Here is a 23973-nt window from a genome sequence, read left to right as displayed (position 1 = left end):
GCTGGTGCAATTCATGGTGCTGCCCATGGAGGGTCTCTCCACCATGCCAGGACTGTCCAGCTCATCCCCTCTGCCCCAGTCTGCTGGTGGGGGCACGGTCAGCATCACCCTTTGGTCCTGGCAGGAGCTGAATTTGGAGATGAAGCAGCACCAGGAGGACCTGGCCACCCTGGAGCACCTGGCTGCAGAGCTGGGCTCCTGTGGCTTCGCTCCCAGCACTTCCCAGCATCAGGAGAAGCTGCAGAGCCTGAAGAAAGACTTCCTGCAGCTGCAGAAGGTGGCAAAAGAGAGGTGAGTGCCACTTCCTGGGGGGATTCATAGATCATAGAATAGGTTGGGTTAGAAGGAACCTTCAAGCTCATCCAGTTCCACCCCCTTGCCAGGGGCAGGGACACCTCCACCAGCCCAGGCTGCTCAAAGCCTCATCCAGCCTGGCCTGGAACACTTCCAGGGAGGGCACATCCACAGCCTCCCTGGGCTGCCTGCTCCAGTGCCTCCCCACCCTCACTGGAAATGCAGAGATGAGTTTGGGGGTGGCTTCTGAGTCAGATCAAGACCCTGTGGAGCTCTCCTTTCCGTGGTGGGGGGCAGGAGTGAGCCCTGCCTGCCTGCTGCCAGCCCAGCAGAGGCAGCTCTGCAGCTGACGCTTTATAAAAAGCCTTTGCTGGGGGCGTTGTGAAGCATTCCTGGAGCTGCCAGGCCTGGAGCCTGCCTTTCCCACTGTGTGGGCAGCCACAGCTCCTCCAGCCCAGAGCATCTTGCTGGAGGAGAGCAGGAGCAGGAGCCTGCCCCAAGCTCTCTAGGAGGTGACACAGCAGAGCAGCCTGTCCCCAGATTCTCCCTGCACGTGGGGATAAAGGGGAGCTGCAGCAGGAGCTTGTGTGCCCCTTGCAGCAGGGATGCAAAACATGAGGGTTATGATAATGACACAAGGGCTGGAAGCCCTCCCTGCTGTGAGGTGAGGCTGAGAGAGTTGGGCTTGTTCAGCCTGGAGAAGAGAAAGCTCCAGGGAGACCTTGTGGTGGCCTTTCAGGACTTAAAGATAGGATAAGAAAGCTGGGGACAAGGGGTGGGGGGGGTTGAACTAAGAGAGGGAGATTCAGACTGGAAAGAAGGGAGAAGTGTTTGACACTGAGGGTGGTGAGACCCTGGCCCAGGTTGCCCAGAGAGGTGGGAGATGCCCCATCCTGGCACCATTCCAGGTCAGTTTGTGTGGGGCTCTGAGCACCCTGCTCTGGTTGGAGATGTCCCTGCTGCCTGCAGGGGGGTTGGACTGGATGTCCTCTAAAGCTCTCTTCCAACCCAAAGCATTCTATGATTCTGATAGCTGTGTCCCTGGGGGATGTCCCCCCCCCACCCCAGGCTGTACCTGCACACTCCCAGCTGAACAGAGAGGATGTGATGGGGACAAGCAGATGAGTCCCATCACAATCCCCAGGAGCTCAGCACCACTCGGAGGGCTGCCCCTGGCTGGCCTCGTGCAGGCTGCTCCCAGCTGCAGCCAGGCAGGATGAGCCAGAGGGGCTGGTGGCACCCACTGGGGGCTGCCTTGTTCCTCTGGGATGGGCTTGAATAGATGTGAGCTGGGGGGGCTGGGGGGAGGGGGGAACCAGCCTGGCCTCCCCTAGGCTGCAGCTGGCTGGGGCCAGCATGAATGAGCTCAGTCTTCCCAAAAAAAAGCTTTGCTTCCCCTGGGCCAAAGCCCAGGGCAGGGTGCTGGTGGTTCCATGGCTGTTGACTCCCACAGTGGTGCTGGGGTGACCTCAGGAGTGTCACTGGATGTGTGTGGGGGGTGTGGGCAGCAGTGAGGGGCAGGCTGGGACATGCACCCCGCTTTGGCTGGCACCACTTCAGCTGTTCCTAAGCAACGTGCAGTGAGGAGAGCGAAAAAGGAGAGCTCCTGGAGACACAAGTGGGCTACATTCAGGGGGGTAATTGGGAGGCAAAGCACGAGCTCTGACTCTCCCAAATCCTTTCACTCCCAGAGAAAAGGATGCATCCTCCTGCCAGCAGCAACTGGAAGAGTTTCGGAAGCTGGTCGGGGCCCTGAGGAAGTGGCTGAGGGAAACTGAAGGCAAAATGCCACCTGCTGAGACCTCCCTGGGCACCCAGGAGCTGCAGCAGCGCAGGCAGCAGGTCCAGGTGGGCACAGGGAGCTGGAGCCAGACTGGGAAAGCTGGCAGCTGGTGTGGAAGTGCTGGAACGTGGAGTAAATCCCAGGAAGCAGAGCTCTGGGAGGTGTTTTATGGTCTTGGGAATCCTGGGCTGCCCTTTTATGATCCCAGGAATTCTGGGCTCCCCTCTGTGGTCTTGGGAATCCTGAAATTCCCTCTGTGGTCTCAGGAATCCCAGGCTCCCTTCTGTGGTCTCAGGAATCCTGGAGCTCCCTTCTACTTGCTGCAGGGCTGCAGCCCCTGCTGTGTGTGCCTCCAGTGGTCCCTGGCAAGCAGTGTGAAGGTCCTCTTGAGCACTCCCTGGTTTCCCTTCTTTCCTCTAGCTGCTCTGGGTGTAGTTTGGGGGTGGGAGGCCCAAACATGCTCATTTCTCTGAGTGTTTCCCCTTGCTAGACAGGGAAGGTTGGACTTAGATGACTGTGAAAGGTCCCTTCCAACCCAAACCGCTCTGTGATTCTGTGGTTCCATGGCCAGGCTCTGCTGGAGGAGTGGCAAGGGCAGGGGGCCCAAGTGGAGGAGGTTGGCCGCAGAGGGACCCTGCTGGAGAACCTGATTGTGGAGATCACAGCCCCTGACAGCTCGCCCAAGGCTGGTGAGTGCCACCCTGCTCCTGCTGCCTCCTTCCTCAGCACTCTGCTCTCACCACTGCATCTTCTCTGAGCCTGCCTCAAGCAAGAAATGGACTTAATTCCCCCCTTAAACAAACTTCAGAGGGCCTGTGGGGATCTGGGCAGCGTGGGGCTTGGCTGTGTGCTCCAGTCACTGCTGCTCACTGCATCACTGCAGCAGCCAAGTGCTCAGAGCCCAGCACCTTGGCTTCATTTGCTGTAGCATCTTAACCAGCCCTGAATTCCTCCATGCCTGCCATGAGCCCACCCTGGAGACACAGACCACTGCTCAGATGGAGCATGGGAGCTCCCTCTCAGACCCACAGGGAGCTTCTGGAGGTGGCTCTCGGTGATGTGCTTCAGCCTTCTGAGGACTGGAGTGTTTTAATCAACCCCCAGGATTTGGGTTTCATGTCTGAATTGAGGCCTGGGATACTCAGAAGTGATGTAGGAGTTTCCTTTTTGGCTTGGTGTCTGTGAAGCAGTGAGATGATGTCTGGTTCCTTTGGAAACCAGCTCCAAGATGCCTTCCAGCTTGGGAGAGCAAGTCCTGGGCCTCTCCTCATCGAGTTCCCAGCCTTGGATAGCTTGGGCAGGATTAACTTGTTGAGCAGTTCAGTGGGAAAGCTCCAAGAGAAGTGGGGAGAAGCTTCTTGTGGGTGAGCCACACGCTCAGCCTGGTGTGGTGACCAAAGCTGCAGCCCCTTACATCCATGGGAGGGTTAAAATGCGTGGGTGGAAAGGGAAGGATTTAGCTCCTGGTGTTCCTGATGAGTCCTCCATGGGCTGTGAACATGGCTGTGACATCTGGTGCCCAAGGAGGGGACAATGGCAAAGAGTGTCCATGCATCAAGGCAGGTTTAGATAGCTTCATCCTGGAAGAAGAGGAAAATATGGAGGAGTTAATCCCTTCAGGAGAGTTAATCCCTTCAGGGGAGGCATCCAGCAGCCTCCCTTGCTGTTCCAACTCACAAAACCCTGCTCAGGGAAGCAGCTTTCCAGGTGTGGAGACAGGACCAGGGGGCCCCAGTACTCCAGTCCACATCCACCATGGTCTCTGGGTGATGTTGGGAGAAGTGCCCACCTCCAGGCAGCTTCAGCTCTTCTGCTACTGGCCCAGCAAGGCAGGAGCAGCTGCAGGGGACCAAGGGGTGAGGGTGTGGGGAGGAGGAGGAGGAATAAACAGACTCCACATGGAGTGGGGTGGGTTCAGCAGTGCCAGGCAGGTGGGTCCATGGAGATGCCACAGGTGGCCAGTGTGGTCCCTGTCATGAAGAACCCTTCATCACCTGCTGTCTGCATTCCTAACATGTCTGTCTTGTCCCTCTCTCTGTCTGTCTGTCCTGCTCAGGTGCTGCACTGCCCACCCCAGGAGGGTCAGCAGGCAGCGTGAACGGATACCACACGTGCAAAGGTGAGCTCGCTGCCCCCTCTGTGCCAAGGCCACCTTGCCAGCTCCCTGTCCTTTATCTTTCTGTCTGTGCATCACCATCCATGACACCAGAGACATGTCCCCAGGGTGCCACCCTCAGCAGCCCCATCACAAGTGAAATGAGCCTTGGGAATTCTCAGCCCCAGTGCAGCTCCAGGTGCTGATGGAGGGTGGAGGTCAAGGCTGAAGGACAGAGAGGGGCAGCTCTGGGGGGTGCCAGCACCCAACAGCCTGTCAGGTGGTGTAAAGAGCTGATAAATGAGAGATCATTTTAAGACCTGCAATTAACTTAATTGGTTCTGAGGGGCTGTGATGGGATCCAAGCCTGCAGTTTGAGCAGCGGCTTTTAATTGCCACCCCTTAGCTGCTGCTCCTTCGCCCCTTCAGCCGGATAATAGGAGCAGGAAAATGGCTTTGGGTTTTGGTGCCAGGTTCTCCAGTGGGGCTGTGTGAGCAGTGACATTGTGGGCATCGTGGGCAGTGACATTGCTCAGCCTGCAGCAGCCCCACAGCCACGGGGGGCATTGGCTTTGTTTGCAAACTGTCAGCAGGCATAAGCGGCGAGGCTGGGAGGGCTCCTCCGGCATCGCAGACAGACAGACAGGCAGCAGCCTGGCCTCTTGCTCCTCATGCTTGGCTGGTTGTGCCTGCCTGGGGCTGGGTTAGGGCCTGCTAGCCCCAGTTAAGATGGGCAGCACGGGCAGAGGCGCTCATCTCAAGCTGCTCTTTGGAAACAGATCTGACCGAGATCCAGTGCGATGTGTCGGACGTGAGCCGGCAGTACCAGAGCCTTGGGGAGGCGCTGAGGGAGCGCCAGCAGCAGCTCTCAGCCATGCTGGAGAAGATGCAAGAGGTGCAGGAGGAGGCCAGCTCCATGCTGAAGTGGCTGGAGTCGAAGGAGCGGACGCTGTCGGAGCTGGATGCTTCCTCCTCGCCCACCAAGACGGAGACGATGAGAGCCCAGGCTGAGCACAACAAGGTAACTCCTCTTCCAGAGCCAAAAGCTGGAGAGCTGAGCACCTGCCCCCAAAGGTCCTCAGAGATCTGCTGTGTTGCAGCAGGACTAGGAAGAGCAGGATGAGGATCTGCCCTGGGTTAAAGAAGGGCTTTCCCCAGCAGGGGTGAGAGGAGCAGGAGCCAATGCGCTCTGCTCCACCTCTTTGCTTTCAGGCATTTGGCTCAGGAGGGAAGGAGCTGATCTCGGAGCCCTTGTTGCTGGGTCACTCCAGCTTCTCCTGGAAAGCAATCCCCAGCCTTTCCCTGCTCTTGGAGCCAAGTTAGCTCAGGGTATTGCTAATAAAATGAAATGATTTCATTAAAGAGCAAAGATCAGAAACTGTCCAGCTCCAGTTTGTGGCTGCTGCTTCGTTCCTGCTCGCTGAGTTCATCCTCTTGCCCTCTGCCTGCAGAAGTTCAAATCCTTGTTTTCCAGGCATTTTTGGCTGAATTGGAACAGAAGTCAGGGAAGATCCAGAAGGTAAAAGAAGCACTGTCTGGCCTGCTGGAGAAATACCCAGATTCTCCAGAAGCAGCGAACTGGAAGAAGATGCAGGAGGACCTGAGTGAGTGCCTGAGGCTTTCTGTCTGGAGCCATCACGTTAGAAGCGGAGCAGGATTGCAGGGGGGATTCCAAAGTCACAGCAGAGCAGAGTCACTTCTCATTAACATTCAGCAAATAGCAAACTTCTCTCCCAGCTGTCTCCTGCACAAGGTGTTCCTGAGCTGAGCACTGTGGTGGTTGATGAAAGCTCTGTGATGGATGCGTGGTTGAAAGCTTTGCCTCCTTAAAATGACTTCAAAAAAAGAAGGGAAGGAGGAACAACCCAAAGGCAGCCCCACACTGACAACCCAAAGGCAGCCCCTCACTGACAACCCAAAGGCAGCCCCTCACTGACAACCCAAAGGCAGCCCCTCACTGACAACCCAAAGGCAGCCCCTCACTGACAACCCAAAGGCAGCCCCTCACTGACAACCCAACCCCAGCCCCTCACTGACAACCCAACCCCAGCCCCTCACTGACAACCCAACCCCAGCCCCTCACTGCCAACCCAAAGCCAGCCCCTCACTGACAACCCAACCCCAGCCCCACACTGACAACCCAACCCCAGCCCCACACTGACAACCCAAAGCCAGCCCCTCACTGACAACCCAACCCCAGCCCCACACTGAAACCCCAACCCCAGCCCCTCACTGAAACCCCAACCCCAGCCCCTCACTGAAACCCCAACCCCAGCCCCACACTGAAACCCAACCCCAGCCCCACACTGAAACCCAACCCCAGCCCCACACTGAAAACCCAACCCCAGCCCCACACTGAAAACCCCAACCCCAGCCCCTCACTGAAACCCCACCCCAGCCCCACACTGACAACCCAACCCCAGCCCCACACTGACAACCCAACCCCAGCCCCACACTGACAACCCAACCCCAGCCCCACACTGACAACCCCACCCCAGCCCCACACTGACAACCCCACCCCAGCCCCACACTGAAAACCCAACCCCAGCCCCACACTGAAAACCCTACCCCAGCCCCATGCTAGTGACATGGGGTTGATTATTTTGATTAAAAGCTTCACTGCTTGGTAAAAACTTTTAATCATTAGTAAAGCTATCCTTAGGTAATTAATTGTTGACTAAACAGGGCTGCTGTTAGGGTTGGAAGGGACCTTAAGGATCAGCCAGTTCCAGCCCCCTCCTGCCATGGGTAGGGACCCCTCACACTAGAGCAGGTTGCTCAGAGCCACATCCAGCCTGGCCTTAAAAGCCTCCGGGGATGAGGCTTCCCCCACCTCCCTGGGCAGCCTGTGCCAGGCTCTCACCACCCTCCTGGGGAAGAACTTCTTCCTGACATCCAATCTGAATCTCCCCATTTCTATTTCTGTTCCATCCCCCCAGTCCTGTCCTGTGATGCTGAGGAGGTTTTGCATTCAAGAAAAGCATGGGGAGGGTGGAGAAAAAAAAAGAAACCCTTCTTGATGGGGAGGGGTGGGCTGGCTTGGAGCAGGACCACCACCAACACAGCTGCTGCTTCAGATTGCAGGTGGGAAAGAGCCAGCCAGGCGACGGCGGAGCGGCAGCAGAAGCTGGAGGAGTCTGCAAACCTGCTGGCCAGCTTCCAGGCTGCGGAGGGCCAGCTGCGCCCCTGGCTCATGGAGAAGGAGCTGATGATGAGCGTGCTGGGACCTCTCTCCATCGACCCAAACATGCTGAACGCACAGAAGCAGCAGGTCCAGGTGAGCTGGGAGCTGTGCAGGCAGCCCCCCGCCCTGGGGCCGGAGGGGCTCACCCCAGGCGCGAGGCTGCGCTCGGAGCCGCGTGTCGCGCCGAGGGCTCTGCTGCCGTTGGGAGACCTCGTGGCTCCTCTCCCAAGTCCTCCAAACCCTTGCTGAGCACAGACTGCTGTGAATGACTTGAAATGAGCTCCCTTCCCTGCATTGGGCTGACTCATCAGTGAATCACTTGGCCCCTCGTGGAGGGGGGAAAATGGCTTTAAACAAGACCTGTGCTGATGTTCCGCAGGACGTGCTCATGCTGCTCCTGCCCTTTCCACACCTCCTGCTTTCCAAGCCTGACACGTCTCTTCTGTTGTATCTCTAACTGGTCACAGCAGATCGAATCAACTGCCCCAGTCTGGATGATCAGATTTCCTTCTTCTCTGTCATAGAGTCATAGACTGGTTTGGGTTGAAAGGGATCATCCAGTTCCAGCCCCCCTGCCATGGGCTGGGACACCTCCCGCCAGCCCAGGTTGCTCAAGGACCTCATCCAGCCTGGCCTTGAACACCTCCAGGGAGGAGGCATCCATAACCTCCCTGTGCAACCTCTTCCAGTGTCTCACCACCCTCACTCTAAAGAGTTTCTTCCTAATCTCCAGTCTAAATCTCTGCCCTCTTCCAGCTCCAATTCATTCCCTCTCATCCTGTCATTCCCAGCCCTTGTAAAAGGTCCCTCCCCAGCTCTCTTGTAGCCCACTTCAGCTACTGGAAGGCTGCTCTAAGGTTTCCCTGGAGCCTTCTCCAGGCTGAACAGCCCCAATTCTCCCAGCTTCTAACTGGTTTCTGTTAGGTGACACAGCAGTAGGATGAATCAGAGCAAAGCCTCACAGCCCCCTCCCGGCTTTTTAAGTTGCCATGGTGGCAATCCATCGTGGCCTGCCCAGCCCAGTGCCCTCCCACCCCAGGGTTTGGTCCTCCTGGAGTGGATAAAGCCCCTGGAGGTCTGGTTTGTTTTGACTGTGTGTACTTGGAGCTGTCTCTTTTATGCAAACATTTTGATGTTATTTCTGTTCCAGTTTATGCTGAAGGAATTTGAAGCTCGTAGACAGCAGCACGAGCAGCTCAACCAGGCAGCTCAGAGCATCCTGACCGGCCCTGGAGAGGCTTCTCCATCCACTGACCAGGTGCGGGAGGAGCTCCAAGGGGTCAATCAGAAGTGGTCTGAGCTAACAGAACGCCTCAACTCCCGCTCCAGCCAGATTGACCAAGCCATAGTCAAGAGCACCCAGTACCAGGAGCTCCTGCAGGGCCTGTCAGAGAAGGTGAAGGCGGCTGGGCAGCGCCTGAGCAGCCAATCTGCCCTCAGCACGCAGCCCGAGGCTGTCAAACAGCAGCTGGAGGAAACCAGCGAGATCCGCTCGGACCTGGAGCAGCTGGAGGAGGAAATCTCAGAGGCTCAGACCCTCTGTGATGACCTCTCCATCCTGATTGGGGAGCAGTACCTCAAAGATGAGTTAAGGAAGCGTCTGGAGACTGTGGCCCTTCCTCTCAAAGGGCTGGAAGACCTGGCAGGTGAGATGGAGCAGAGAGGCTGCTCAAGAGGTTTTGGGATCAGAGGATCATTGGATCGATCATTTCAGTTGGCAAAGACCTCTAAGCTCACCCAGTCCAACCCTTCTCTAACTCTGCCAAGCCTGGTGCTAAACCATGGCCCTCAGCACCACAGCTCTGCCTCTTCTAAACACCTCCAGGGATGGGGATTCAACCACCTCCCCAGACAGCCTGTTTCAGTGTTTGAGAACCCTTTCAGTCAAGAAGTTTCTTCTGATGTCCAACCTAAACCTCCCCTGGTGCAACCTGAGGCTGTTTCCTCTCAGATGTCAAACTCCATCCCTGCTTTTTCTCAGAGGCTTCTCCCATCATTGGCTGAACAACAGTATGAGAATTCCTCATCCAGCCTGGTCTTAAACACTTCCCCACCTCATCCCCGGAGGTGTTCAAGGCCAGGCTGGATGAGGCTTTGAGCAACCTGGGCTAGGGGAAGGTGTCCCTGCCCATGGCAGTGGGGTTGGAACTGGATGGTCTTTGAGGTCCCTTCCAACTCAAACCAATCTGGGATTCCATGAGACAAATAAGAATAACATGAATGAAAAAGCAAACAGCAGCTGTCAGTTGAAGCCCCAGAGAGCTGTCAGCTAAGCACCAGTTACCAGTTTTTAGGCTCCTTGCTGAGTGTTTTCTGGGGGACTAACCACAGGAGAGGTCACACTCCAGCCATAGCTGAGCCTGGAGAGTGAGCAGAGATGTTCAGTCCCACTGATGTGGCTCTTCACCAAGCCATGGCCTGCGCTGTGCTGAGAGTCACTGCTCCTCCATGCAGAATGGGGCATGCAGAAGACCCAGCAGCCACCCTCTGCCCTCAGGGATGCCTCTGCTGGCTTCTGAGAGGTTGCATTTCGGGAGCGGTCAGGAGGGAGGCTTCAGCTCGAGCACTGCCTGTTACTACTTAAGAAATTTATGAATTGGTGAGGAGAAAGGTTGGGGGGGGGTGCAGTGGAGGCCTCCTTCCTGTTAATCAGAACACAGTTGGTGCATCTGAGCTGATTTGAGGTAATTGCACTTTGCTTATTTGATTTGAGCTCTGATGGTGTCTCCCTCGCAGCCGACCGGATGAACCGACTGCAGACGGCGCTTGCAAGCTCCCAGCAGTTCCAGCATATGTTTGATGAACTCAGGACCTGGCTGGATGACAAACTCTGCCAGCAAGCTCAAAGCCAACCCATTTCTGCTAAACTGGAGAGGCTGCAAAGCCAGATTCAGGAGCAAGAAGAGTTCCAGAAGAGCCTCAACCAGCACAGCGGCTCCTACGAGATGATTGTGGCCGAGGGAGAATCTTTGCTGCTTTCTGTCCAGCCTGGGGAGGAGAAGACCACTTTGCAGAACCAGTTGGTCAGCCTCAAAACACACTGGGAAGAGCTCAGCAAGCAGGCTGCCGAGAGACACTCTAAGCTCAAGGACTGCCTGCAGAAGGCTCAGAAGTACCAAAGGCACGCGGAGGACCTCCTGCCTTGGGTGGAGGACTGCAAGGCGAAGGTGTCGGAGCTGGAAGTGACTCTGGATCCGGTGCAGCTGGAGGCAACCCTTCTGAGGTCAAAGGCCATGCTGAGTGACGTGGAGAAGCGCCGCTCCTTGCTGGAGATGCTGAACAGTGCTGCTGACATCCTGATCGACGCTGCCCAGACCCACGAGGAGGACGTCCGGGACGAGAAGGCTGCCATCAACCAGAAGATGGATGCCATCACGGAAGAGCTGCAAGCCAAGACTGCCTCCATTGAAGAAATGGCCCAGAGGCTCAAGGAGTTTCAAGAGAGCTTCAAGAACATCGAGAAGAAGCTGGAAGGGGCCAAGCACCAGCTGGAGATCTACGACGCGCTGGGGCCGCAAGCCTGCAGCAACAAGAACTTGGAGAAGCTGAGGGCGCAGCAAGAGGTGCTGCAGGCCCTGGAGCCACAAGTGGACTATCTGAAAAACTTCACTCAGGGTCTAGTAGAAGATGCCCCAGCTGGGTCTGACTGTTCCCAGCTCTTAAGCCAAGCTGAGGTGGCTCAGCAGGACTTCACAGCTGTGAAGCAGAAAGTAAACGACTGCTGCGTGCTGATGGAAAGCAAGCTTGAAGGCATCGGGCAGTTCAACAGCCGGGTCAGGGAGATGTTCTCTCAGCTGGCAGACCTTGATGACGAGCTGGACAGCATGGGCCCCATTGGGAGAGACTCTGACAGCCTTCAGTCCCAAGCAGAGGACATCCGAGCCTTCCTGGGCAAGCTCCACGGGCTGAAGGCTGACATCGAAGCTTCCGAAAGCGACTGCAAGAAGATGCTGGAGGAGGAAGGGAGCCCTGACTTGCTGGGGCTGAAGCGTGAGCTGGAGACACTGAACAAGCAGTGCAGCAAGCTGAAGGAGAGGGGCAAGAACCGTCAGGAGCAGGTGGAGACCACCCTGTCTCGTGTGGAGGACTTCTACAGCAGGCTGAAGGAGCTGACCCACATGACGACGGCGGCGGAGGAGAGCGAAGCACTGCAGTGGGTGGTGGGGACAGAGGTGGAAACCATCAACCAGCAGCTGGCAGACTTCAAGGTAAGTCCTTGATGCTCTTAAGGTTCTGAAGTGGGATTTGGGGTTGGAAGGTCTGTGTAGTGTTGTGGTCTTTTGTGTAGGACCTCTGGTCTTCGAGCTAGCCTGGCTTTGTGGTGTGCTGCTCTGGTGTCAGCCTTTGTGGTGCAGGCAAATGTCCTTGCTCTGGAGAGGAGAAGAGCAGCTGCTGGGCTTGAGAGCCTGTGGCGAAGAGATTTTGTGATTGGGGAGGGGAAAATCCTTTCCATCTTCTCCTTGTGATGTGTAATGTTGTTGTGCCAGGTCCTCGTGGGCTTGTAGAGGTGGCTGGTGTTTAGGCTTTGGGTTTGAGACCATCTGAACTGTGATTTGGCATCATCTGAGAGTCTAGTCCAGATCAGATCATCCTGCAGAGCAGCCTGGCCCAGCATCCCTGCTTGGCTCACTTCATCTGGCCCATGTGTTATGTCCACTTTGGGGTCCTTGGGTACAAATAAAGCCACAGATTAACTGTGGGACAAGGACAGGGAGGTCATGGATGTTGCCTCCCTGGAGGTGTTCCAGGCCGGGTTGGATGAGGCTTTGAGCAACCTGGGCTAGTCGGATGTATCCCTGCCCATGGCAGAGGGGTTGGAACTGGATGATGTTTAAGGTCCTATCCAACCCATTCCATGAACCTGTGACACACAGAGGGGAATAAAACCAGGTCAAAGCTTTGCTGTGAGCTCTTCATGTTTCCAACAGGGATCTGATGGAGAACATCCAGGTCTGCATGAGATGCTGAGAGAGGGAAGAGCTGGGGTGTGTTGGGTGGGTGTTTGGTGTTGGGTCCTGCTGTTCTGCTCCATTAATTAATTTAATCCTGCTTAGAAATTCTCTTGCTGTGAGACTTCCATCCCTGATGTGCTCAGGAGTTGGTGATTGAGCTGATTGACATCTGGCTGCTCGTTTCCTGGTGTTAATGGGGGGTAGGAAGGGGGGAGGCATTTTGACAGCCAGTTACTTTTCATCTGGTGGCTAATTGATCCCAGTTCCATCACTTCATAGATCACAGGATCACAGATCAGAGGATGTTAAGGGTTGGAAGGGGCCTCCAGAGACTGAGTCCAACCTCCCTGCCAGAGCAGGAGCATAGAATCCAACACAAGTCACACGGGAGCACATCCAGATGGGGCTGGAAAGTCTCCGGAGCAGGAGACTCCACAACCTCCCTGAGCAGCCTGCTCCAGGGCTCTGTGATCCTGAGAGTGAAGTTCCTCCTCATGTTGAGGTGGAATCTCCTGTGCTGGAGTTTAGCTCCATTGCCCCTTGCCCTACCACGGTTCTGTGCAACCTTTCACCAGGACAGGATATTTGGGGGTTGGGTTTGGATTTGGTTGCCTATCCCAAAAGAAGGGGAAAAAATGAAGGGCTTGGAAGTGTTCCTTGAGAAGCAAACTGAAATTCTGCTGATGGAGCTGCTGGTAACTCTGCTGTTGGGCAGTGGTTTGCATGAGAAGTGACAGGAGGAGAGGAGGTGGCCTCAAGTTGTGCCAAGGGGGGTTCAGGTTGAATATTAGGGGGGGAAAAAAAAAATCTCCCCAGGAAGGGTTCTCAAGCACTGGAGCAGGCTGCCCAGGGAGGTGGTGGAGTCCCCACCCCTGGAGGTCCTTAAAAGATGAGTGGATGTGGTGCTGAGGGCTGTAGTTTGGTGGTGGGGAGGGGGTTGTGAGCTCTCAGTGAGTGCTTGGACTTGATGATCTCAAAGGTCTCTTCCAGCCTCAACCTTGTGTTTGATGGAAAGGATTCATCAGCAAACACCAAACACCACACAGTCACCTGGAACAAAATGTATCCAAAAAGCAGTTTCTGGTCCTTAAAACCAGGGCTCCAGACGTGCAGGAGGGACAGTGGTGGAGAAGTCTGGCCTGGGCCTGGCCAGGAAGCAAGGAGGACTTCTCTTGGCTGCACAAAGCTTTTGTTTCTCAGAGCTTGGGACAATATCCTAACTTCCTTGGGCTGCAGACAAGCTGCCCGGTGTGGCTGGGGGGACCAGGGGCAGCTCCCTGTGCTCCCTGGGGCGATGTGGGGAGGATGCAGCTGAGCGTGGAGAGGAGGCTGGGGCTGTCCAGAAGGTTCCAGTGAAGGCAGATATTATGTCTTAAGGCATTAATTTTAATGAACATCTGTGTTAATGAGATGCAAATTAGGCATGGCCCCGGGGCTCCAGGCAAGTTGCCAATGGAGCCCTGACAAAGGTGGGCACTTCTGGACTCATTGTGTCTGGACTTTAATAAAGAAGATGTATGGAAGGCTCTGAGGGGGGCTGTGAGCAGATGACTTCCAAAGCACCTTGCACTTGAAGCTTCCCACCCAGCTTTTCTTTCCCTGCTTGCAAACACCTCTCAGGCTTGCCCCAAAAGGCCACAACCTACCTACAGCAAACCCTCAACTTTCAGAGGCTTGCTTCCTCTGTCCCCCTGCCACAGCCCTGTCCCAGGTCACAGAGGGACTAATCCTGACTAGGGCAGCACTGAGCCCTCTCCATGTGCTTCTCCTGGTTTCTGGGAGGCAGGAGGCTGGGAAGCAGCTGCTGGATCTTGCTTGGGGATGGGAGAAGCTTTGTTTGCAGGAGCTGTTTCGGTTCAGCGAGCAGGTGGGGAGTGCAGCACCGCGGGGCTGAGTCCCTGCCAGCTCCCATGGCCACTGGAAGCCAAGATAACTATCCAGGGTGCACCTGGCCTCCAGGGGGGCGTGGGGGAGACTAGGAAGGGACTGCTTTGGGGCACCACATTGTTAGAGGATTGCAGGAAACCCCTCTGGAAGAGGCTTGCAGGGGTCACCTAGTTCAGCCCTGAGTTTTGTGGTGAGATCAAGTGCAGCTAAAGGCATTTCTGTGGTTTGGAGCCTGTGCTTATATGGACATCCTGATGGATCACTCCAGATCCAGCTATGCCACAGAGGGAACAGCACCAAGTTTAGCTTATGTTAAGCTGTCAGAGCAGAGGAACCTCATCTTTAACTCCTTGTCTCCAGCATCAGCACCCAAGTGGTTGTCTTGCCATTGCTGCCTCTCTGAGGAGCCCCTTCTGGTCTTAAAGGTACTAAAAGTTGTTAGATCCTGGCTGTGTTGTGTAGCACACTGCCAGGCTGGGCTCTTTGGCATGAGGGACAAGGACAGCCACCAGCAAGAGCTCCTAAGCTACGGCTGGGACATTTCTTCCCCCTCCTGTGTGTCTGCTGTCAGCTCAGGTTTCTCAAAGCTTACACTCATATTAAATTTTAATGACTGGACTCAAATGAGCTGCAGCTGAACCACTGCTGAACACAACAGCCATGGTGATTGAGTTTAGCAAGCAGCAGAAGTCCCCAGGAATGGTGGAGAGGTGGAAGGTCCCAAGGAGACACAGGGGGTTTCTCCCTCGTGTGCTCTCCACCATCAGCAACCCCTGAGCTAGAAGATCCTCCCTTACCACCCTTCCTCCCACAGCTCATAGGATCAGAGAGTGGTTTGGGTTGGAAAGGGACTTTAAAGCTCATCCAGTTCCAACCCCAAGCATGGGCAGGGACACCTCCTGCCAGACCAGGTTGCTCAAGGTCCCATCCAACCTGGCTTCAAAGGGGAAGCTGTATTTTGGCTGAAGCTGGTGCTGCTCAGTGGCAGATCTTCCTCTTCACATTCAAGCAGCAGTTGTGAGGTTTGCTGGTTTGGAGCCACGGTGCCAGAAAGCCCCAGGGGTGGGCTGGGCCTGTCTGGCCGAAGAGCATCCATCAGCCTGGGCCACACAGAGCTGATGGAATCAAATTGTTTGGTGTTTCCTGGGGAGGCACCTGTGCTGGGGGAGCTGGGGCAGCTCCTGGCTGGGCCAGATCAAGCCTGGCTTTTGTTTATCTTTATACAGATGAGGTTGAACTCGGGTTTCAAAGCCTGGCTGGTTCTCAGCACTGGCAGTTGTGAGCTGGGGCCCTCTTTGATTCAGCAGCTTGGGTTTGGCCAAACTCTACCCTTGCCATATTTCACTTACAAAGCAGAATGTAAGGCTCAGCCCTGGGTCAAAGGCTCCAGCAGAGATGATTAGGCTTCCTGCAACACAAAGTGATGCTCAGGAGGGGAAGGATGCAGCTGCCTCCTCCAGGCGCATCGTGCCAGGGTGGGTTTGCTTTGCTGGGGACCCCTTCCTCCCCATGATGAAGATTAGAGCAGGAACAGGGCAGCCAAGCAGTCCTCAGCAGCCAGAAGGGTTTTCTGTGAGCCTGGAGAATGTGACCCAAAATGAAACCTAAAGATCAAATTCACAGTATCACAGAATGGTTGGGACTGGAAGGGGCCTCTGGACCTGCTGAGGCAGGGCACCCACAGCAGGCTGTCCGGGATGACAATGTCCAGGTGGATTTGGAAGCTCTCCAAAGGAGGAGACCTCTCTGGGCAGCCTGCTCCAGGTCTCCAGCACCCTCAAAGTAAAGAATCTTTTCCTTAGGTTTAAGTGGAACCTCCTGGGTCCCAGTTTGTGCCCATTGCCCCTTCTCCCGTCCCTGGGCACCACTGGAAAGAGTCCGTCCCCATCCTCTTGGCCCCCACCCTTTCTCTTGCTGAGCATTGCTCAGCTCCCCTCTGGGGCTGCTCTTCTGCAGGCTCTCAGCCCCAGGGCTCTCAGCCTTTGCTCCTCGCAGAGCTGCTCCGGGCCCCTCAGCATCTTTGCAGTCTCTGCTGGACTCCAGCAGCTCCCTGGCCTCAGCACAACCCCAGGGTTGCCAGCCCGTCGAGGCTGGTGCAGATGCCGCTGGCCGAAGGGGCAGACGCGCGGCGATGCCTCCCGGACCTCCAGCTCCTTCCCGGCCCCCGGCAGCGGCGCAGCTGCGGCGGGGCCCGGCGCAGGAATGCCTGCGAGCTGGGACCTGCTCAGCTGGCAGCGCCGCGGCCGGCACCTCGCCCCCACTGTTAACTGAGCCCCACCCCTGCCCTCGCCGGGGGGAGAGGGAGGTGCGGGAGGGGGGCTGCCGCATCCCACCCTTAGAGGTGACGGCTTTGTCCCGGGCCCTGTGTTAGCAGGGGGGTACAGTTGGACCGGATGATCTCCAGAGGTCCCTTCCAAACCACCCCCACACCCTGCTGGGGTGCTATGAGTCTGGGGTTTGGGGCTCCTGCCTCCCCACCTGCCATGGATTTTTTTGGGGGGGTCGTTTGAACCCGGAGTTGACAGCTTGAAAGATTGCACTGGGTCGGAAGGGACCCTCAAAGGTGGTCATGTCCTACCCCCCTGCAGGCAGCAGGGACACCTCCAGCTAGAGCAGGCTGCCCGGTGGTCACCTCGATGCCAATAAAGGTCTAATGCTGGAGCATGTAGAGGAGGGGAAGGAGGATCCCTAGAGAGCAATAAGTGAAGCTGCATCTCACTTTATTTTAGAGCAGGTCAGGTCACCCAGGGCTCAGGAAGCCTCCAGCCCCCTCTTTGTCTGCTTAAATCAGAGGGGAAAAACAATAGGGAAGGACTCTCAGGGAGAATGATGCAGGGAGTGAGCAAAGCCCTGAACACCATTAGTCATCTCACCATTCAGATGCTGCTCAGTCTAACCCTGCTGCAGGTCCTCCCTGCTTCACCCCAAGCGAAAAGGAGCAGTGGAGTGGTGCTGGTTGCCTCACCTCATGGCAGGAGGATGTCTGAGTCCTGGCTCTCGTCATCCCCCCCAGCCCTGCAGACAAGGAGCTGACTCAGTGGTGCTCTCAGGAATGCTGCTGTGGCTAAGATCTCATTGCCTCATCTCCCTGGGCTTCTCCCTTCCTTTTTGGGAGGGGGGCTGCTGCTGATGCATAGAGCCTGGGGGTGTCACAGCTCCTCTGCGAGCTGCTGTCCTTGCATGGGGCACCGGTGGTAGAGAGGGATCTGGGATTAGGAGTGGGATGCCCAGTGCTGTGTCCTGGGTGTTTTGGAGGACTGAACTGGGAGTCTTCATCCCAGAAGTTCATCCTATAATCACAGGGCTGGAAGCCCTCTGCTGTGAGCACAGGCTGAGGGAGCTGGGGGTGTGCAACTGGAGAAGAGAAGGCTCCAGGGGGACCTCAGAGCTGCCTTGCAGTAGCTGAAGGGATCCTGCAGGAAGGCTGCAGAGGGACTTTCCATGAGGGTGTCTGGAGACAGCACAAGAGGGAGTGGTTGGAAGCTGAGGCAGAGCAGGGTCAGACTGGGGCTGAGGAGGAAGTTCTTCAGTAGGAGGGTGGTGAGACTGTGGAATAGGCTGCTCAGGGAGGTTGTAGATACCTTCTGCCTGGGGATGTTCAGTGCCAGGCTGGATGAGGCCTGAGTCTAGCTGAGAGGTGTCCCTGGGTGTGGTGGGGAGGCTGGAGGGGATGATCTCAGCTGTCCCTTCCTACCTGAGCCATTCTATGCTACACCAAAACATTTACACCTGGTTTCTAGAGGGGACACATGAGCCACCACTAGCAGACACCTCTGCTGCCAGGCAGTGCCCAAACCACCCAGCCCAGGCCTCCAGAGAAGCTTTTTTGGTGCCCCCACACCCAATCACAGAGCCAAAGAGCCCACAGCCGGGGGGTGCATCGCCAGCAGGGGCTCCAGGGAGGGAGTGGGAGAGGGGAAGTGAGTTTGTGGATGGGACACTCTGCCACTTGTTGTGCCCCAGCCTGGCTGAGGGTATTTTTAACCCTTCTGTGCCCCCAGAGGAATGTGTGAGGCTCCTGCCAGTCGTCCAGTTGGGAGCAGCTGGGTGGGACTGGGCCGGGAGCAGGGACAGGCTGCACCGTGGTTGTCTTCTCGTTGAACACTTTCCAGACCTGCCTAAAGTATCTCTGGCTTGTATTTTCAGCATCAGCAGCACAGGCAAAAATGCCTCCTCTGACAGCTGTTAAGCTGCCTTAAAGGCACCATCTCCCCTTGGTAGGGAAGAGGATGATAAATAGGGAGGGTGATAAGCATGGGCTGCGCTGGGTGACTGGGCTGTCACCCAACCTGGCTGGGGGCAGGTGGCCCAAGTGGAGCTACAAAGCCCTGGGGGGTGTTTGGTGGGCTCCTGACCTGCTGTAATCTTGGGGGAGTTGGAAATAAAGCACAAGAGGCACTTGAGAGCAAGTGGCCCTGCTTGGAAATGTATTTTTCACCATGAGGGTGGTGAGACACTCGAGCAGGATGCCCAAGGAGGTGGTGGAAGCCAGGCTGGATGGGGCTCTGAGCAACCTGATCTAGTGGGAGGTGTTCCTTGCCCACAGCAGGGGGGTTGGAATTAGGTGATCGTTGAGGTGCCTTCCAACCCTGACAATTCTATTTCATGGCAAAGGGGAGAGCAAAAGCATCCCTGGAGCTCACCCTGCCCATGGGGAGAATTGCTGGTGTGCTTGTTCATCAGTGAGCTAGGGATGGGCTTTGACCTTGGCTTGTCAGTGGAGAGGCAGCAGCAGCACTCCCCTGCTCCTGAGCAAGCTGAGAACAAGAGTGAATTAAAGAGCTGCTGAGGTCGACCAAATCCCAGCCAGGCTTTTCCCCCTCTCCTCTGTGTGCCTTTCCTTTCCTTGACCATAAAACAATTCAGCTGTGATCAAATGGTTCCTTTCAGGAGCAGGCTTGGGGTCGTTGCTCCAAAGCCAGCCCCACTTGCAGATGCCTTGGTGACCCTGGCAGCTCTCAGCTAAGGGAGGTGGCCACAGGAGCGTCCTCTCTGGCAGGGCTCTCGTTAGCTGCTGCTGCTGACACCTCGCAGTGTTTCCAGGAGGTACTAAAAATACACAGCTTTGCAGAAGGCTGGGAGAGCTGAGGAGCTGAGGGAGGAGGAGATGGGAAGCTTTTTGTCTGCAAGGGCTGAGCAGAGGAGGCTGAGGAGCCTGTTTGCAGCGGGACACAGGCCGTGGAGCTGGGATCCGTGGTGGAGCCAGCGCAGGACTTTGCCATCACTCACAGCGTCCCTGCGAGTCACCTGGCTGCTGGGGAGGGAGAGGTGGTGGCTGCTGGCTCTGGAGCAGACAGAGGCTTCTCCAGGGAAGGGCTCAGCCTTGGCTTAGTCACCACAGCCTTTCCAGAACAATTGCCAATTCTTCTGCCGAAGGAGAGGTTGCAAATGTCTCCCATCCAGAGGATTCTCTGGGGGATGCCACACTTGCCTCACTTCCTAAAGAGCCTCCAGAGCCCTGGACTCATCACCTCAGCTCTCCTTGCTGTCCCCACTTACTCTGACACTGGGGTGAGGAGCAGCTTCTGCAGTCCTCTGTCTCCCTGGGTGAGCAGTGGGGTGGCAGCACCCAGCCCATGGGTGCTGGGTCAGTGGCAGCATGGAGTGGGATGGATGGAGAGCCCAGGGGGCTTCATCCATCCTTGTGCAGCAGCAGGGCAAAGCCTGGCAGCCATGGGGCAGGGGGAGGTTGAAGAAAAGCTGGGCAGCTGAAGGCAAAAAAGGGCACTTCAGCAGGTGCCACCTCCTGGGCCCAGCCAAGCTGCTGGCCATGAGGACCATGGCATTTGGCTCTGCCCTTTGCTCCCTGTCCCAGCTCAGGTTGCTGCCAGGCTGTGTCAGGGTGCTCTGCACCCAGGTGGGGTCGTGGGGGAGCTGCAGGATGTGCAGTGGTGGAGTGCTGAATGCCATGGTGTGGGGCTGTGCTGGGTGCTGCTGCAGCACGTGGGCTCCAGGCTTCCTTTGGGAGAATTATTTATACCAACAGCTCTCTGAGCTGCCTGGCAGGGAGAGCTCCACAGTGCAGCTCCTGCACCCTTGGAAGGATGAACTGCATTACACAATGCAGTGCCTGCTGCATGCAGTCATCAAACCATTGATTCCTTTGGGTTGGAAGAGACCTTTAAGATCATTGAGTCCAGTCACAAACACAGCACTGCCAGGTCCCTGCTAACCCATGGCCCTCAGCACCACTTCTCCAAGGCTTTGAAACCTCTCCCAGGGAGGGGGACTCCAGCACTGCCCTGGGCAGCCTGGGCCAGGCCTTGGCAACCCTTCTGGGGAAGAAATTGTTCCTCATATCCAACCTAAACCTCCCCTGCTGCAACTTGAGGCCCTTTCCTCTTGCCTGTTGCTTGGGAGCAGGAACCCCCACCCAGCTCTAACCTCCTTTCAGGGAGCTGTAGAGAACCAAAAGGTCTCTTCTCATCCTCCTTTCCTCCAGGCTAAACAACCCCAGCATCTGTACATCCAAACCAGAGAGTGTTTCTCCCTAAGCCCTTCCCAGAGCTTTTCCAGTGGAGGTGCTAGACCCCCATGGAGCCAAGCAAGGTTTTCTCCTGCAGCCCTGCAGGGGAGAATCCCAAATTACTGGGCTACAGGTTCCAAACCCCTGCTGGAAAAGCTCCCTGGTTCCCTGCCTCACCAACAGCCACAGCCTTTGAAGGGAGGGATTGTGTGGTGGCAGAGGCAGGGTATGAAATGGGTTTGAAGCCAGGCAGAGGGATAAGGGAGCACCCAGCCCAGCAGGGTGGGCTGGGATTAGCTCTTGCCCAGAACAAACTGGAGCTCAGGGCTTGAGGCACCGAAAGAGCAATCACAAAGGTTTGGCAAAAGGAACAAGTTTAGGAGGAGAGGAACAGCACTGAGGGGGAGATAAATCCCTCTGGCCTCCTGAGAAGCACAGCAAAGGCTTTAAAACCCATGAATCCTCTGGGAAGAATCCCAGGAAACCCCCCCCAAAAAACCCCAAAAGCTGTTTCTAAGGCAGCTTTGGGGTGTGCAGGGTTTGGCTTTGTGCTGTGATCACAGTGTCTGAAGGAGGCTGAAACTCACCCAGGTCTGTTGGGCTGGAGGCTCTCAGGGTTTGTTCCCTTGGCCTTGGACATGGCCTCATGTCCCAGCACAGTGGTTCCCTCCTGCCACTACTGGGCCATCGTGGAATCAGGGATGGGGGACACAGTGACCCCCATGGAGTCAGACTGGGGGGACATTGAGCTACCCTGTGGAGTCCCCATCCCTGGAGGTGTGGAAAGATGCATAGATGTGGTGCTGAGGGGGAAGGGTTAGTGGTGACTTGGAAGTGCTGGGTTCACAGCTGGCCTTGACCACCTTAGAGGTCTTTTGCAACCTAAGCAATTCAGTGATTCTATGATGTGGTTGTCAAGACCATCAAAGCTTGTGGTGCAAAGGCAGGAACTGCCCTGGATCCACCCTTGGCCAGTCTGGGTGAGCAGGTGCTGCACTACCCAAGGCAGCAGAACACCGAGAAGGTGAAGATGAAAGCAGCTTTGAGGATGAAGAAGGCATTTATTTGCTTGTACCTTGGACTCATTAGCAATATGTCCATCAGATGAGAGCTGTCTCAGGGCTCTTTGGCTCATCACATAAGGCAGGTTCCCTCACTTCCAGCTGCTGAGATACATTCAAAGAAAGCTAAAAATATCAAGGTCTCCAAATCCTGCTTCCCCATGTAAACAGTGGCAGGCAGGATGCAACCCAGCTGTAAACAGGGTGACATCACCCCCTGACGGGGCGGCCACGTGGCCCCGCGCCCCAGGGCTGGTGGCCACATGAGGACAGCCTGAAACCTGCAGGTCCAGCAGGGAGAGATGGAGGTGGTCCAGCAGAGAGAGATGGAGATGCTCCCACATGGGTCTGGGGGAAAAAATTCTCTGGGTGGGTTCTAGCACCGGAGTTGGGAAGGTTAGAGAATGGTTGGACTCAATGACCTTAAAGGTCTTCTCCAACTGGAAGGATTCTGTGATGAGCTGAGAGGTCTTTGTCTGTAGGATGTGACCTGGTTAGAGCTGTTTGGTCTTCTCCCTGTGGTGGGCTGGTGGCTGGAGCAAGGGCATCCAATTGCCTTGTCCACAGCTGTGAATCTCAACTTGGTTTGGCCAAAACCTGCTGGCAACAAAGCAGGCAAGAGGAGGTTTGGTGACTGAACCAAAGCCAGATCAGGGGTCCTGGTGATGCATTCTGCTCACTGCTGCCATGCTGCAGGTCCCACAAGCTGTGAAGTGATCAGCTGTGCTCTCCTGAGCTCAGAGATGAAGCTCTGAAGCTCTGTCAGCCTTTTATTTCAGTTCTGGCACTTGCTGCTGGCAGGACTCTGTGTGCCAGAGCTGCTCAGAGACAACCAAAAGGACAAAAATTGAGTCAGGGCCTTTGTGTCCTGTCCTGCCCTGTCCTTTTGTTGCACCAACACAAAGCTCAGGCAAAGCCCTGAAGTTGCAGTCTGCAGAATCCCAGAGTGGTAGGTGTTGAAAGGAGCCTCTAGAGATCCAGTCCAACCCCCCTGCCAGAGCAGGTTCACCTAGAGAAGGTCACACAGTGACACATCCAGGCAGGGTTTCAGTGTCTCCAGAGAAGGAAACTCCACCACCTGTCTGGGCAGCCTGCTCCAGGGCTCCATCACCAGTTTCTCCTCACAGCCCCAGCACCCTTCAGCTTCTGTCCCCATCGCTGGGTTGTCGCTTGGTGGCTTACAGCCATGAGTTAGGGGGAACCTGCGAGAGTTCTGGCCAGGATGGTCAGACCACAGGCACAGCAGGTTTTTAATGGGCTTTAGTGCTGGTTGAGTATTTCCCTAATGGTTTTAGAGACCTGGGGGTGAGGTGGGGGGAAAGATGCGTTGGGGGAAGACTTGGCTTGCTGCTGGCACGTGACCTGGTGAGGAAATGGGAAAAGAATTTCTGGCTGTGAAGCAGCAGCTCCACGTCGAGCTGCTTCTCGAGCTGCTTCGTTCCTTCTCCGCAGTGGAACAAAAAAGCCTCCGCGCCCCAGCCCGGATGCTTGGGATTCCTCCTGGAGGGGCCCTGGAGCAGTAACGGTCCTGCTCCTGCTCCTCCTCCTCCTGCTCCACCAGCTTCCAGCCAAGGTGGTAGCCAGGAGCTGGGGGTGGCTTTGCTGGAGCGTTGGCACCAAACGACCTCCTCTTGTTGTTTCAGCTGCGCCGGGTTAGTAGCGTGGACGGAGAGCTGTGCTGCTCCCCCTGCCAAGGAGGAAAAGCTGGGCTTTGGGATGCTCGTGGAACGTTGGCAGGCAGGGCTGGAGGAGGCTGGAGGGCCAGCCATGGCTGGCTGGCTGTCCACCCAGGAGAGCTCAGGGGGGAAATGTGGAGGAGACAGCTGTGGATGGGCAAAAGGGGCTCCCAGGGATTGCTGGGGCTCCCCTTCAGGCAGTGTGGTTCTTGTACAGCCCTCCCCCCCAGCTCCTGCTCTTCTCCTTGGTGATATTTAATCATGGAAAGAATCAAAAAAAGAGGAGTTTCCAAAGGTTTCCTGGTGTGCAACCAGCCCTGCTGAGCACTCTGGGCCATTCCATGGTCCTTTCCCCTCCATAGCCCTGGACCCTTCCCTCCCACAGACCATCCCTCCCCATCTCTCCTAAAGGAAAAAGCCCCTTTGGGAATGTGGTGAAGTTGCTGCATGTGTGGTTGGTGCTGGGGAATGGAGAAGGATCCCAAGGGCTTGGGGACAAGGACAGCAGGCTCCAACTGCAGCCATGCCACAACCTTGGCCAAGCCACGATGGTTTTATGGAGACAGCAGCCCAAA

At 56.2% G+C, this 23973-nt stretch overlaps 1 protein-coding gene across 21 annotated transcripts in view; it reads left to right on the top strand.

Annotated features, from left to right (window-relative positions):
• MACF1 (microtubule actin crosslinking factor 1) overlaps positions 1–23973 on the top strand; it is a 176916-nt gene that overhangs the window by 99857 nt on the left and 53086 nt on the right. For all 21 annotated transcript variants that reach the window (XM_054170404.1, XM_054170416.1, XM_054170417.1 and 18 more), the window contains 9 exons: positions 125–291; positions 1986–2142; positions 2649–2766; positions 4134–4196; positions 4952–5193; positions 5647–5776; positions 7250–7449; positions 8507–9002; positions 10093–11564. In XM_054170404.1, the coding sequence (XP_054026379.1) occupies positions 125–291; positions 1986–2142; positions 2649–2766; positions 4134–4196; positions 4952–5193; positions 5647–5776; positions 7250–7449; positions 8507–9002; positions 10093–11564 (3045 nt within the window). The remainder of the gene's footprint in view (positions 1–124; positions 292–1985; positions 2143–2648; positions 2767–4133; positions 4197–4951; positions 5194–5646; positions 5777–7249; positions 7450–8506; positions 9003–10092; positions 11565–23973) is intronic.

The sequence above is a fragment of the Dryobates pubescens genome, chromosome 20 (assembly GCF_014839835.1).
Source record: "Dryobates pubescens isolate bDryPub1 chromosome 20, bDryPub1.pri, whole genome shotgun sequence".
In the NCBI taxonomy this organism is placed as follows: Eukaryota; Metazoa; Chordata; class Aves; order Piciformes; family Picidae; genus Dryobates; species Dryobates pubescens.
Note: the sequence above shows the minus strand (reverse complement) of the source record. Positions and strands in the feature narration are given on the sequence as shown.